The sequence below is a fragment of the Varroa jacobsoni genome, unplaced genomic scaffold, assembly GCF_002532875.2.
Source record: "Varroa jacobsoni isolate VJ856 unplaced genomic scaffold, vjacob_1.0 scaffold_905, whole genome shotgun sequence".
Lineage (NCBI taxonomy): Eukaryota > Metazoa > Arthropoda > Arachnida > Mesostigmata > Varroidae > Varroa > Varroa jacobsoni.
Genome location: NW_019213807.1, coordinates 69,851 through 85,845, shown reverse-complemented (window position 1 = coordinate 85,845; position 15,995 = coordinate 69,851). Strand labels below are relative to the sequence as shown.

General features: G+C 38.0%; 1 protein-coding gene across 1 annotated transcript in view; it reads left to right on the top strand.

Moving 5' to 3' along the window:
- Nucleotides 1-5,914: 5,914 nt before the first annotated feature.
- LOC111264862 (glycine receptor subunit alpha-2) overlaps nucleotides 5,915-15,995 on the top strand; it is a gene marked incomplete at its 3' end in the record, with an annotated part of 79,534 nt that continues 69,453 nt past the window's right edge. The window contains 1 exon segment of the mRNA XM_086970226.1: nucleotides 5,915-6,498. Coding sequence (XP_086826352.1) covers nucleotides 6,389-6,498 — 110 coding nt within the window.

Here is a 15,995-nt window from a genome sequence, read left to right as displayed (position 1 = left end):
TATGTATATATATATATATATGTATATATGTATATATATGTATATATGTATATATATGTATATATGTATATATATGTATATATATATATATATGTATATATATATATATATGTATATATATATATACTTATATATATATAAGTTTGATCCAAATGCAATATTTGTTGATTTTCGATTCGATCTTCAGATCTAATTCAGCTGCGTACCTTCAAAAGCTTCTTCTGTTGACCTCGCTTTTGCGGTTACCCTTGTTGATTCACATAGGTTGTGTAGCACGTGTCGTTAACGGAACCGAAAGCGCCGATCTCTACTCTCTTTTAACGAAAGGCTTGGCCATTCAAAGCATCGGATGAACTTGTTTTTATGCTGGGATCTCAAAGGTGAAATAATTTTGCAAACACGTCACGCAAGATTTGCATATCTGATTGGGCCATATAAGCTCCATCCTGCTATACAATAAGGAGGCCCAAGAACTCATTACTGTACACCTTTGGAAGATAATGGGTTGAAAAAAAGATTCGATTGCCTTTATGATCGTTAACTATTAAAGACTAATAAACGCCATTTTTAATCGTTTGACTTTTTGTAGATTTCTTTCGGTTAAAGGTTTTTCCGGTTTATGAATATACAGAGCAAGCATGATGTATTAGTAAACAGTGAAGCTAAAATTCATGATGCGATGGTGGTTATCCAATAGCATAAGATTTTACAAAATTTTACAGTCGTATTGATTAGTGAGATGATTGCCAAGATCATCGTTTTGTCAACTGAAGTATCGTGCATATATTAGCTAATAAAAGTAATACATATTGCCAAAACGACACTCACTATACAACTACCCTTCCGCCCTGTCTGGTTTAGCAAATGCCGAGTAAAGATACAGTATAAAAGTTATAATCAAATAAAAGTACGTGATCATTTTTAAGGTTCGATTTTATTACAAGGTTTTTACTTTACAAATACACGGGAACGGGAGCCCATAACATCGTACGTACCTTGAGGTCGAAGTGACGCAGAAATGACACACCCATAGGGCCGGGGATCTGTACCGACTTTACCACCCATAGTGATATACCTATTCGTCGTCGAAACTCTTTCTCTAGCATTGTTACAGAAATAATTGGGCATAATAGCTCGTTGTACGAAGTCATTGACCATCTTTTTTTGATACGGCGCCCTAGTCAGTTGAACCAAGCGTGTACGACATGTAACGCAGGAATTCTAATATAAAATGACTCGTGTTTGTCGAACTCGTTCTCTATTTTCGAATGCGGCCTAACACTTGTGCTGCGCATTATCCTCAAACAACCGGTAGCGAAGATTAGCGAAGATACAAAAATTCGTAGGATGGCCTATAGCGAAGTCATCTTTCGCTTCTGAAATACACTAGGCTAGTCGGAAGCTCGATTTGTGTTAAAATAGCAGAGCTGGTGGTTGTAGTGTTGTTGGTGCTCTCAACAATATTTTTATTTTGACAAAAGCTAAAAACATTTCCATTCTTCTAAGTACATTTCAATTCAAATATTGGCGGGTTGTCGGTCTTTGTGAGTGAAGCGCCTTCCCTCAACCTGAGCCACGGTCACCCCAGTGTGTTATACAGAACTCCGAGACACTGTTCGCTCTTCCTAATTATAGTTCAATTCGCCAATGGAGTTTATAATTTCGTATCGGTTATTTCGGAATTTGTATTAGAAACTCATGCACAGAATATGTGATAATGATGTCGTCGTGATGATGAAGGCCTAGTAACGAGTAGGGCAGTTACAACAGCTCCACCTTCTGATAGTCCGGACAGATGAAGGAAATTTGGGCATAAATAATATGGTAATAAAAAATAATAGCAATAACGAATTACTAGGGGGCAGAATATCCTATAATAGATATATCAAGACCAGAAGGCGGGAAGGTGTGAGAGAGATCGTAGCGAGACTATCCATTTCATGAACTACAACAAAATCTTCTATTGAATAACTTAGTGACGTGGGAGATAAGATTTCTTATAAAATAAGACTGCTTTCGGGGAATCGCCAAATAATTGAAATTATAATGCTATGGTAGTCTATTTGGTATGCTTAATTACGTACGTTGATTTTAAATTGTATTAAACTCATTTGAATTCTGTTTTGGTGCAATACAGTTCTAATAATGCCATAGAATAACTAAATAGATCGTAGAATCTACTTTGAATTAATTTAAGCTACACAAAGGTAATAATCGTTCGAGTTTGCCCACCTCATTCTCAAGTATTTAATTATCTATATACAAACAACGTATACTCAAAACATTAAACGGTTCGGCTAAAAAATAGAATCAATGGTAACTTTACAACTTGACGGATAGAGACATGTGTTCTACTGAAAACCACCGTAATTATTTCTTAATCGAAAATACTCATGAGACAAAATACTTAAGGCAATTTTCTTATTCTTATTCTTATCGGTTGTCTGCACCATTTTAAAACAGATATATAAGTTAAATATAAAATAGAATTCTTTATACAAATGAAAATTACAGTTCACGAAAAAGCAATAGCAGGCTTGAAATAAAAAAAAAACAGCGAATATATTGATAGCTAGGAAAAACGCAAGTTTACAGCTTCAGCTCTAGTATAAGTCTGTTTTTGATTCGGCTTTAACATGTTTTATGTTATATACCATATATAACATGTAATATACCATATATCGATTCGGGTAGGCGCACTTTACCGTTGTTAGCTAGAAGCAACACTTCAGCTATTTCTAACCTCATGCTGGTCTCATACAAAAATATCGCCGAGTGCCAATTGTAACCAAGGATTTTCTGCACTTTGGCAATGATTACTGAATACTTCGCCATATCCACATGTTTATATTAATTCTCACTGCAGAAAGGGAAGCTCTTTGCGTGTTTGATTTATTCTCATGAGACCAATCTGTCGAAGCTGGACTCAGTCAGCGTTGCATTGCGACATAGAGAGATCGAGTGATCTTGTGCAAAAAAAATCTGCCTCTTTCCCAATCTGCTGAGTGTGCAGAGACGACGTTTGACCGGCCCTGATTTGCCAATAGGAGTCATCTATAACAACCCGTATCTGACATTACCTGTGGGCACGGTACGCCTACACATATCGAAACACAAGCCCTACAGGAAACGATCATTTGGAAACAATCCAGTTTTATTAAGCATACGGAGCTATATGAAAGAAAATGTAATGGACCAGTAAGAACGGACCTTTTTTTATTATGACAATAATATAATAATGTGCTGTGCCACGCCGCTGGCATTTTCCACTCTACTATACCTTCGGAGAGGCAGAAAAATGAATTTAATCGCTTAATGCCAGGAGCGTTAAGGTCGAATTTTTTTTCACGAGATTTTAGTAATCATAGTCATCTCTTACAATAATCATCGAAACATGGCGTTGTTGACCTGGGCCACATTCCTGCTAGAGATACTCTTGTAATACTCACTTTATAATAGTAATGATGATCTTAGCTATTTAATTTTAACTGAACCTGAAATCATTACGAAAGCTAAAGGTTTACCTGAATCCTCGCACTGAATATAAAAACTGCCGTAAAATCATGTAGCAAAATTTCAGCCTAACTTCTGTCAATCGTTTTCAGCTGCTCGTCCATTTTCACCACGATACTCGAGGGAGATCATTGCGTTTAAGCGTTACTGCACTTATTGCACACAGATATATGATAATGAAGACGCGATTTTATGTTTTGACTGGAAAATTTTTAGCACGACTGCTTCATATTGCATGTACGTTCAGACTTTAAAGGTCTCAGCTTATTTTTTTCACTGTTGTGTATAAGCTCTATGTGTAAAATACTTAATTACGACACAATTTTCTAACTTTCAAACAGAGTCGATGTGACGACGATTTATCGTCGATTAAGCTGCCACATTATAAGTTAAGTCCTCTATTTAAACCGTTAGCTATTGCTTTAGACAGTTGGCTTACCTAGGTTACCTAGGTTGCTGCTGCATTGTCACGGAAGCAGGCTGCCATATTTTACGTGCTGTCATGTTCTATTGAATGAATCAATACAATTGCATAGTCGTTTCAAGCTATACACGAACGAAGCAGTTGAAAGAATCGGTCGCACAGGTTCGTCGAAATGGCGACATACTACTACTTTACCGGCACTTATAAAAATCGTGTTATTATTGTTTTATGATAACGTTTCAGTGGACTAAATCAGTATTATAAAGAATGTAAGCCAAATAGAGTCATCTGATGTCGATTATCGCTGGCTTAGATTTTTCGGGGTCAACCGGACCCGAGCATGTCTGAGTTGGCACTTTCTAACGGTGTAACAAACAAACACTTTAAATTGAACACCGGTTAGGCAAGTGAACTTTCATTTATTAGACAAGTACACGCTGCGACTAATATGTCCAAGAAGTTAGGTTTACCATAATATGGAACACATTAATATTCCTTGTATTCAGTAAATATGCATAGAAAATTTCCCTTCTGTTGTTTTTCTAAGCGACCACCTGTGTGTCTTTTGCTGCTCGTTAGGGGTACGTTGGTGAGAGCCAGGGCCGGGGGTGACCTCTCTGAATGGTTTCAAAAAGTACCGCCATTATTCTCAGCGTTTATCATGTTTAAGCTGTTGTCGAATAGGAACAATAAGCTGGTCTGTGTTAGGAGTGGGATCGTCTAAGCTTAGCCTAGTGCAATACTTGCGCACCAAGCTTCCGTAACAAACTTATACGTTCCAAAAATAAGAGAATATGTGTCGTCGACAAAAGATCCACCCATAAGTTTAAGCTAGCAATGTATTGACCTTACCTGACACTCCAGAAATGACAAAAAGGCGAATCTTCAAAGGTATTCAATTCCACAAAGAACTAATATGTATTGAATACCGTCAGGCTAATTTATTAGAAACGTATTTTCATATTATTTTATATATTCCCTTATAAAAATATGGTGCCGAATATAAGAAATCAATACGCATTATTGGCAACAACTTGTCGATAATGATAATAACAAACTATTACAGTACACAAATCAATTACTGGTACAGGAACACAGATTAGTGCCCCAAAACGTATGTTCTATACGCTTATTTGCTAATTGGGTACTCAGTCGAAAGGCATTAAAATACCGTTTATTTAAGATTAATTCATGTATACAGACAGTATACACATGTTCACCCAAAAGATATTCTTTCAGCATATAAACCTGCATTGCCAGCCGTGGTTGTTACCTGAATTGAAGGCTCTTATAAAAAAAAAAAACTAATTTTAGAAAATATGCGATGAGCAACTGCGTCCGATATGCGGAGATAACCGATCTATTGGTTTAGCATAACGACGATATAGATATTAACAGTACCGTGACTGGAATTAGCCGTATGTTCAAACGGCTGTTCCATACGTTTCATGTGTTTTTCCTTCACAGCTATAATAGTTAATTACATAGGCAACCTGGTAATGGGTCTATAATTTCTATAATTTCAAGATATAAATTATATTTTTGTTTCTTTTGAGACATGATTAAAGTGGAAAGCAGTTGACGCCAGTTTAGCGAGCATTTTCTACTGAACTTTTACGAGACTATAAGTTAGATCTATCTTGCGGCCTCGATATGATGAGCCTATTCAAGTACATGTCTAAATGGAAGAATCATCGCGATAATAGAAGCTGGTTATAAGGTTGAATCGAAATGGTATGACTCATCTCATTTACTTTGGACTTCGACTGGTTCACTTTTTACCCAATAAATGCAAAGGAAGGTACCACATCTTCCGCGGAAGGCCTTCGTAGGGCTCCATGTTGGAGATGCCCTCCTCCGCTCCCACTGTTTGCTGGGAGGTCTGTGACCCTTTCCACGATAATTTCGGACCCTCTCCGTTTCCCGTCAAGAACTGGGAATTCTGGGAGTTCTACCGGCTTTGCAAGAGGCCCTTCGTCAGAGCCAAGCACGTGCTTCGGATGAGAACCGGAAAGGTTCTCATCCGAATATTCATTAGCCAAAGTTTTCTATGACTGAAGTCGGGGGTGTCATCATGAGGAATATGAGTACATCTGTCAAACTGCCTAAATCTGCATTAGATCAACGACCAGATTATGCTTAAATCGTGAAGTCACACCTGAAATGAATAATAGCGGGTATAGTGTTCCAGTGACAAACTTTGCTTCTCATCGTCACGTGCGCTAGTCAAAGCTATTCTGAAAGGAAAAGTTTCTCAGTCATTGTAACCGTTGTAGTAGGCACTTGGCAAGACAAAAGCAAGCTGTTTAACCCTGGGTAAAGTGTTATCATTCTTGCTTTTTTTTTTTTAGTGAAGTGAGTGTTGACAAAAATTATGGGAAAAGTTTGAGACAGTTCTATTATTCAGTTCTATTCTAGTGATCGAAAGGGATTTCTTTATATTCTACTCTAATGGTGGCTCAACATCACTGCCAAACTCAATCGATGTCGGCGATTGTGGTTTTCGTAATCGGGGCTGTAATAGGAACAGCTCTGGCTGTTGCAGAGCGGACGACCATAAGGTAAGTTCCCGCTTTTGCTCACATCTAAATGTAACCAAATAGATGCTGTTAAATTATCCTAAATAAACTGAAGCTCGCTCAAGCAACTTCTCATAATTGACTTTGAAGTTACGATATAGTAGAATTCTACAAACAACCGCCAAAAATATGAACATAAATTTTTAGTCAACTTCCTGAAACTATACTCACTGCCGAAATGTTTTGTAACCTTAGTAGGCGGTATGAATATAGCATGGTATTTTATGAAATTATTTTATGTACTATTGTACTCGAATACGATAGGGCAAGTTTGAGTAAACGATAACCTCATACTTTGCGTTACACGCATGAGCTACCTGAAGTGTTTTTCGCTTTGCCGGTTCACGTATTTTCTTTCTCGAGTCACGTATGACGCCACTTATTGGCCCATACGTCTAATAGTACGTTCCGTCAGACAACTTAATCGAAGATGGGTTGTTGTATATTTCACTTCCAAACCTTTCTTCGAGCTATAAGAACGCCTAGTCTTTGTTCATCAGTTCTGTTATAAAATTGAATTTTACATGCATTATCTAACTTATATATATATATATATATATATATATATATATATATATAATTCAAAGGCTGCTTATTCTGTTGTGTCTCATTTAAATTGTAGCAATTCCTCTGCCACGCAAAAAACAATGAATCCTCAACTATATATGTCTTCTAGATGGAACTGGTAGGATTTTGCGGGCTGTTATTTCAAAAATTGGGCTTGTCCCAGCTATTCTTGTAGCTGGGCCCTCAAGTTCACATGTCCTAGCAGTAGTAACTGTTTGGTTTGTAAGCAATTTGATGTTTTCGATTTTATAACAAAAGCAATAAACCTTCGTACGGCTTAGCTTATGTAGGAGCTATTTTACGGTCGTTTATGACCATGTTGTATTTGTTGGGATAAAAGTTCTATTTCTAGGTAGAGCAGATTATCAAATAAACTACATACTCTAGCTAAACTAACCGTCATCGTGTCTGGCTCAACTAGAGTAAGTCCTCATTTCCAATAAACCCGATTCTCTGGTATGGCCTTCACTAAAATCAGCCCACGACAACGTTTCAAGCCAGGCCATTTGCTCTTTCTTGAGATGGCCTCTTATGATTAGTGTCAGTAGCTATTTGCTTACTTAGTTACCTATAGATACGGCAGTCGGGTCACTTGCCATTTTCAGCAAGAGCTATACCGTTTAAAATATAATATTAAAAAAATAAAAAATAATAGCCAGAAAAGAATCCGTTTCAATAGTTATATTTGCTCTAATTAAGGGGAATGCATAAAGAATAACTGAAAATAGAGTCCGCGTACGTATATATGTGTGTGTGTTTTTAATTAGGTCATCGTTTTCCCCTCAATGTTTATAGCTATGGCTAGCGTTAGATACGGGGTTGCTAGTAAATGGTTTGACTAATGTCAATTCCAATACTGGCTATCTGGCCCTATCCACACGAACTGACTAATCAAAAGTCTCTTTTTCTCGTTGACTACGTATTTATTTTATGCTCTTGTTATGGTATATAGCTGCAGCTTCGTCTTGATTCTAATAACTGTAAAAAAAAATTAAAATTGTACGATTACATACTACGATGTCTGATACAAACTTCACATACTTATTTGCCCATTACCCTTAAGGATTATGCAGTACTGAGCATGCGCTCAGTGCTGAATAGTATCTGACAGAATGTTAAGAGTGTGCATTTTGTACTGGAAATGAAATTTGTTGTAACGCAACACTACGTGCCACCTACTGAGAGAGGTAGAGATTAACTGGCTCAACGGGTAAATGGACACAACGGCTAAATAAACAAAATTTCCGATTTCTATTGTACAAACATTCTTGCAGACAGTTTTAAGTATGGTGATCTAGAAAATGATAGCGGACCAGAAGGACATACAGTGTCTATGACCATTTACTCCGTGATAAAGGTGGCTCGAATTAGGTATTTGTCTACCGTGATGAAGTTCACGAACGCTGTGCTTTAAAAGCCTAAGTCTGGGACTAACACAGTATCGTTCGTGTTACGTGTTCCTTCCTTCCGTATTTCTACAGATATAATAATAATAACTATTATTACCGCTTAAAATGTTTCTTTTTTAAATGTATGTTTCTTTTAGGGGTCTAATTTTTTTTTACTATAAATACGATAATGCTTATAAAAGCACTATACGTTTACATACAAGTACCTACGCGAGTACCGAGTTAAAGTAGTAAAGCATTTCATACTTACGGTGTAAATTGTTACGTCGATGGGTTTTCTTTGTCTATTTTGGAGAATACGTTTGCCCGCCCATCTATTTAGCTGGCAGTTATTTATAATACGGCCGGTCGTCATCGTTCTGGCCAACACCGCCTTGTCTTTGTCAAACACACTTCTGTTTCAAATCTTCCCGAATCACTTTCTCTTCCTTAGTTCCTACTGACGTGCGCGGGCAAAACGATGTCGCTGCTGGTGCAAGTGCGGCGCGCTATACGATGTGAATGCGTTGTATCTTCCTACCGAGCTTCGTTCTGCTACCGTTACTGTCAACTTTCATAACTCAAAGGGAATTGCTTCAGTGAATAACAACTGTTCGTTCCTGGATGTTTGCAAGCCCCGAGCTCCCATTGGCAGTCGCGTCCGTTGCGGCCCAGTTTTGCATTTTATTCCTTCGCCATCACAAACTTCTACCACTCGAAAACAACGTGAACTATTCCCAACCATGTGCTCTGACGGAAAGTCGGAACAATACATCGGTAGGCGAGACAACATAAATACATTTCCGGTCGCGGCGGTGGTACTAGCAACAACAACGATCATTATAGAAAGAGCAACAACGTTGATAACAACGGTAAATGTGTAGAGAAAAAGGTACTACAGCACTAGTGAGTCCTAATTGAGCCACATACATATTTATATGCGCGATACGACGAGGCTAATGACTTCTACGTTCCGAGTTTTACGTAGGTTTTATCATTACGAAACGAGCTCTGTCTTGTCTATGCCCGGGTTCGAACCTAGACTACAACTAGTCCCTAATATTATCATGCAACGATCCTAATACTAAGTTATTACGGAAATCATGTAACTGTGACATGCGCAAAAATAGAAAGCGTTCGATCGTGCCAATCACATGCGCCGGCTATAATTGTTGTGATATATTAGATGTACCTTGGTACATTTGTGGATTTTATAGAGATTAATGTATCTGCAAATTTTTTTATTCGATACGTCTTTAGTGGGTATGAATTGCGAGGAACGTTAATGTCATAGATAAAGGTGACGATTTTTTTATAATGGTGCTACACCTCGAGACACCTTGCTGTTTTCGAGATATAATTGGTCTCTTTTGAATCTAACACCGTTCACTCAGGCTCTTAACTGAGTTGCAGTGAGCGTGGAACGTAAAAAAATTAGGTGGCTTGAAAATTGACAGCTCGCCCAATAAACCTCATATCTGATGCAGCACCTATTTCCAGAGACACCGTAATTCGTTGATCGAAAAAATTCCAGAACGGAGATTTTGAAGATCCAACTAAGGCCTATATTGCTGACGTGAAGAACTATGTATTCAAAGCTGACCGAATTTAAAAATTTACGGGTGTTGGCACTCAGCACTTTCGGTGCACGAAAAGGTTCCATATTTGTTTGTCTCAAGATTCAAGCGAGGATCAACAAGGTAGAGGTAGAAATGCTTGTCCTTTAACCACTACGTCATAACCGCGACTATTTTTGCGTTGAATTGGTATTTGAGGTGAAGATTTATCTTCGCAGGTGGTCACACCGGTGAACGGATGGAACCGAACTAACGGGTGCAAATTCTAGTTTCCTGACCACTGGTTTATGGACGACGGCCGAAGTGTACTTTCAACGTTTTTTGCAGAAGACAATAAACGTACTTTACAGTAAATAGCTCAAATCACTGAACAAAGATAAACCATTGTTGGTGCACGGCAGTACTCGATCTTACACCATAATAATGAGAATAGCAAAAATGCAAGGGTTATTCGAGGATGATATTTATCATGCTCATCAAATATTGCGCTTGCGGATGACTATTTTGTTAAAAATTGACAATTTACTTCTGAATAGGAGAACTGTTCAAATCTCAATATGATGTTGAAGTTGCGGCTTAGAAAAACCCGATATGCCTTTCTGCCACAGTCTACTGAACTGCCTAATAACATATATACTGTATGTTATGTATTAAATATAGGATTCTAAACATTAGCTAAGTATTCTTTGTAGGCGACCACAATAGTACGTATGTGGCGCGATTTGTTTTTGTCTTATGGAATTAATTTAAAGCTGCCTCCTGGAGTGAATTCTAATTGTGCAGAATGAAGGCCATGAACTCTCCTCTGTTTGCTCGTCGTCAAGTTCATAATACGAAAGCTGGATAAACGGCATTGCAGTGCCCGAGCGCGCACCTCACTTGTGCTTCCGAGTGCGCTGACTGAAGCTGTACACACGAGTGAAAGCAATTTCGACATGTAACCGACTGCATTGAAGCTTACTTCAAAGATCGTGCAACTAATCATCTTGTCATACCATCGGCTTGAATGAATTACGTTGCAAAGCACTCTATTATTAGTAGTGCAGTCTATTACTTGAGTTTCAATTTTCGAAATTCAAAATATTTATAAAGGGTGCTTAAAAAATTAAAAGAATATACAACATCAAATTTGAATAAACCAATCAAAGATACGACTTTTAAACGCGTATATGTTTCAACCTTTACTAGATTATCATATAAATACGAAAGTATGGCTATGCTACACTTCGAATTTTATCAGAAAAAGCTAGAAGTGAATAAATTTTGGGGGGTCACTCGGCGGCCGGCCAGCTTACCTTGTTAAGTATTGCATATTCTTTTAGAACTGTCCTACACTGAGGAATAACAGTCCAGGTATCCTTTTGTGTATATGGGTTCGTGCGTGGTCGGTATCCGCTTAGCTCGTTCAGTTTCATATATTAAGTAGCGTTCGTATACTGTATTAATTGATACCTCATTTTTCACATTTCATAAATTGAAAAAAAAATATCATACACTTCTCAGTGATGTGTCTGATTGCAAAAATTTTACTTTTAATCGAACAAACAGTTAGAATTTAACTGAAATGAATGCAATGAATGTCAAGTGGGCTTGAATTTCGAGATTCGTATGTAAGTAAGATGGCAGTAAGTCAAAGTAGCGTCGGAAGAGAGAACGATCAGATCTTTAATATGTCTAGTTATTGTTAATAGTGAAAAGTGAGACTGTAAGTTTCGATATGTACGTCTTATCCACTAGTAACTTTGTGTCCGCCTGTATTTGTAGACGATGCACGCAGAGATTATCACAGAAATTCCCTTACTTCTTTATGTTAGACTGTCAAGTCTGTTCGGTAAATTTCGACCAGTTGCTCTTCAGTTGCCGGCAAAGCCTTATGTAAGCATAATCTGTACATACACTGAAAATTCGAGGTACCTACGTTATTCTCGAATATTTCTCTCAGAGTTTATTATGCCACATGGTTTGTGAAACGAATGGAGCAGCAGACACAGATCCATCTTTATTACATTTACCAATCTCTTGATTGCGAGATAAATTCAATATTATTTGCTAGCTTAATTCACGTATTGGAAATCAGCCACACAAAAAATAATAACCAAAGCGACAGATAGCAAGGCATAAGTTACTTTGGTAAATTAAAAACGGTTAATTCCACTATGCTGGTAAGTTTCGTATGAAAATTGAGCTTGAACTATAGCTAGATCGGGCAAGTCAATTCTACTCTACGGTGGGAAGCTACGTATTGATGAGCGCCATAGAAATACTACGAACTCACGAGTTTTGTCCAATATCATTCGAAACATATAATATTGACCCAGAATTTTTAGGCATCACGCAGGTCCTTATCAATGGGTCCAACGAAACGCAATGTAAGAGTAAGGGTAGCCGTCCTATACGACTTCTACATTCTATATATCCCTCAACAGTGGAAGGCCCATTCGGGAAAACTAATTTTTCCCAGAACCCAACTCCTCAACAGATGATCTAATTATTGCTACTATTACTTCGATGATTACAATAATTTAACTATAAGTAAGTCAGAACTGAACTCAACTGCAACGAGTGTGCAGAACGGCAAGAGTTTGTGCACTGGTATTGCTCCTTACGTCGGCCTCAACGACCAGGTTTCGCAAGTCGACTGGCACAAAAGCTGGACAACAGAAAATTGTTCAATCACAATCAACTAACTGAGTACACAAGGCCCGAACGTCGAGGCCCTTCTCGTCGTTGATCAAAGGGATATGTTCCTCACCGCTATGACGATTCAAATGGAAACGACATGCGGATACGCTGCATCCTAACGCTTCTATTTCGTGCTTGATAGCCAGGACGGTTCGCGGAAAAATCCCTCATCAATGTAATCTGCCTAAAAATTCTGTAGCAACAACAAATCGCATCAACATGGTCCAGTAAAGGGTCTATTTCACTAAGAGTATCCATAGTTCTCAAAGTCAATTTTAATTGATCAAATATTCACAACTTACATCTTTGATATGGCCATCATTATAATGGGCCCAAATACTGTAGGTTTTTCAGTTACTACGTAGACTAAAAGCGAAGACCGTTCTGCTTCATCAGCACCAGTCTTACCCCACACACGCGGCCATCGAAGACGATTTTTTTTTAAATGAAAAAGAAGATATTGCCATTTTCATATTAAATACCCCAAAAATGTTCTTTTCTTGCAAAATCTTTTGAAATCTTAAAACAGCCATAAGTGGCTGTAGGATAGAAAGAGACCGTGATATCATTCGAATTTCGTACCACTGAGTTTTCAAGTAATGGGTCTATGGAAAAGGGAAAGTTTTGTCTTGTCTAGATGATGCCAGTTCTAGCCGACGGTATTTGACAGCTTGCCAAGGATGGTCGTATCATATTCATCCCTGCATGTTCCAGGTAATTAACAAGGAAGGTTCTATACGCACCCCTAAAAAGAATCACTTCGGTCTCACCCTGTCAGCAAAAGAATTTTCCTTTTAGTTGGTTTTTTTTGAGTTGAATGCAGTATTGGATCCATGTTTCGTCAATAGCAGTTAATAAAATCGACTTCATGCTTCGCAAACGCATGGAAATGACTTTTCAGTCAGTAGCTTGCTCCTAATGAAAAATTAAATCTAATGGCATTGATTGCCCAACCTCTTGACACTTATTCTCCAAAAAGTACGCTCTACTCGTGTTAAAATAGACTCCGTGAATCTATTCATTGAAAAACAGGTTTACAGTCATCAAAATCCTATTCCCGACGGAACGTCTAATAAACCCAATTTGTTAGAGCGAGCAAACCGCATTATTCTGAAGTTTTCTCTACAATACAGTTCGGTGAAAATGAAATCCTATAAGCGCGCTGTGGCCTTCTATTATGCGATCTCCGCTAATTCTCGAGAACTCCCTGATACCATTTGTGTCTTTTGAATGAAAATACGCTAGCAAAAACAATGAAGATTGCGGAACCGTTTGCGTTTTCCTCTGGCTATGTCTAAACAGCGTTTACCTGAAGACGAAGTCTAGGAAATCGTCTTTTCCCCACGATAGGGAATTTAGCCAAATCCTAGAAAATGCGTGTTTGCGTACAGTCGTTTCACCCGAGGTCAACTGGTAGGTACTAGCAAAGTTTTGGGAAAAAAACAATTCATTGTTTCAGTGATTTTGCTAAATTTTGCATCGTGCATCACTCTTAAGGTCAATGTGGGTTTCAAATAATCCCATCCATTTCGTTGGTCTATAAGAGTATACATGTGAATGACGGACGTAGCCGTTCGGCAGCATTAGTTGAACAAGCGAACAGCAGCAACAGACTAGAGGATTTACTAGTAGTACTTAGTATGTTTTATTACGTTGCTATACTTTATGAAAATTAAGAAAACGCCTTTTCTACAGATTAAAATATAAGAACACACAATTTTTTTGCTAAACATAGCAACGTTGGCACATGGTCTTAACACTCTACTATGCTGTAAGGGCCTTTGTTTTTAAAGCGGTTGTCGGCCGGAAGCAAAACAGAGAGGCGGAAATAGCAATGTCACTGGAAAAACTGTCTCTACAGTATAAATATTTTCACGTACTGCTCCTTCCTTTTAGGGTGACGTTAGGGGAACATAGAAATGAATTTATTTTGCATCGTATTGTACTGAGGTAAAATATTTTAGTGAACGCCGTGCTGCGAAGTATGACTAAAAAATCATAGAGAAGACATTTTGGAAAGCATAACCATTTTTTAACAGAAAAATTCAGTGAGTAACCGGTTGCCTAAATACTGATGAAATTGTCAAGAAGCCATCCCTATATGTGCTAAGCACCAGTATCGTCTGTTCGAAGCAGCTGTAGTGCATGATGGTCTCTATAATCACGCTTTCTCATTTCGCGGACTAGATGTTTGTCCATCTATTTCTAACACAACGCTCCAGCAAACGCCATGGTGTATACCGACACAGATACCCTGAAATATTAGTAAATGCCATTTCATAGTTAGCAAAAAAAAATAAGTAAGAAATAAAAGAAAATGGAAAATCGTCTTGTTAATTAGTCTTTATTTTTTTTGACAATTCCTTTAAAAGATATATGAGACATAACTGATCATATTTACTATGCAAAACTAGAGGACAATAATGCTTCAATTTAAAAAAAAAAACTCTATTTTATAGCCGTTGGATGATGCAATTCTGCCTGTGTCTAGATACTATTTGGCAGCGTTTATAGAAGAAACCGCCTGGAATAACTTGAATTCGAAGCGATTAATACAAATATCTACCACTACACACCCAACGACGTGTCAGGATTCCAGAATCTTCCTCAGCTGACAAAGGCATTTTTTGCGCCGCAAACATTTTGCCCCTCATGCAATTTTAATAACAAAATATAGTATTTCTATGCAATGAAGTGCCATTTATCATTGATGATAAATGCGTAGATTCTACGCGTAGCCAGGGGTTCAATATGGGAAAGGCTAATTTTGAAATGGTAAGAAAAGAGCGATCGAACGGTTGTACTAATCCCATATTGTATATTTCTTACGGACAGAAATATCATAGTGACAAAGTTCTAAAAGGACGCTACAGACGATCTCGAGTAGTACTTAGCTCAGCGAGTGATTTGTCGGACGCGCTACACAGGTCATACCCGAACGTCATTATGTATGAGCCTGTTTTACAAAAGAAGCCGTATTGACCCACCATTCACCTGCAACCCAAAAAAGGGTTCTTTTCATTAACTAAACATGTTTTTGTATACACAAGTAACTGATGCCGTGCCTTGATTCCGTCCAGTCAACGATACCGTAAATACTCTTTCGCGCTCGGTGCCGGAGGTTTGCGACCTAGTACACTTTGGCCATTAGTGGTCAAAAATGCTTTTATTCGGTGGATGGATTCTCCTGCGTATTATGCCCATGTGTGCCATCCTAATCCAAGTACATTCAATTAAAATTAGGCAACATGCGTGATTTAATATG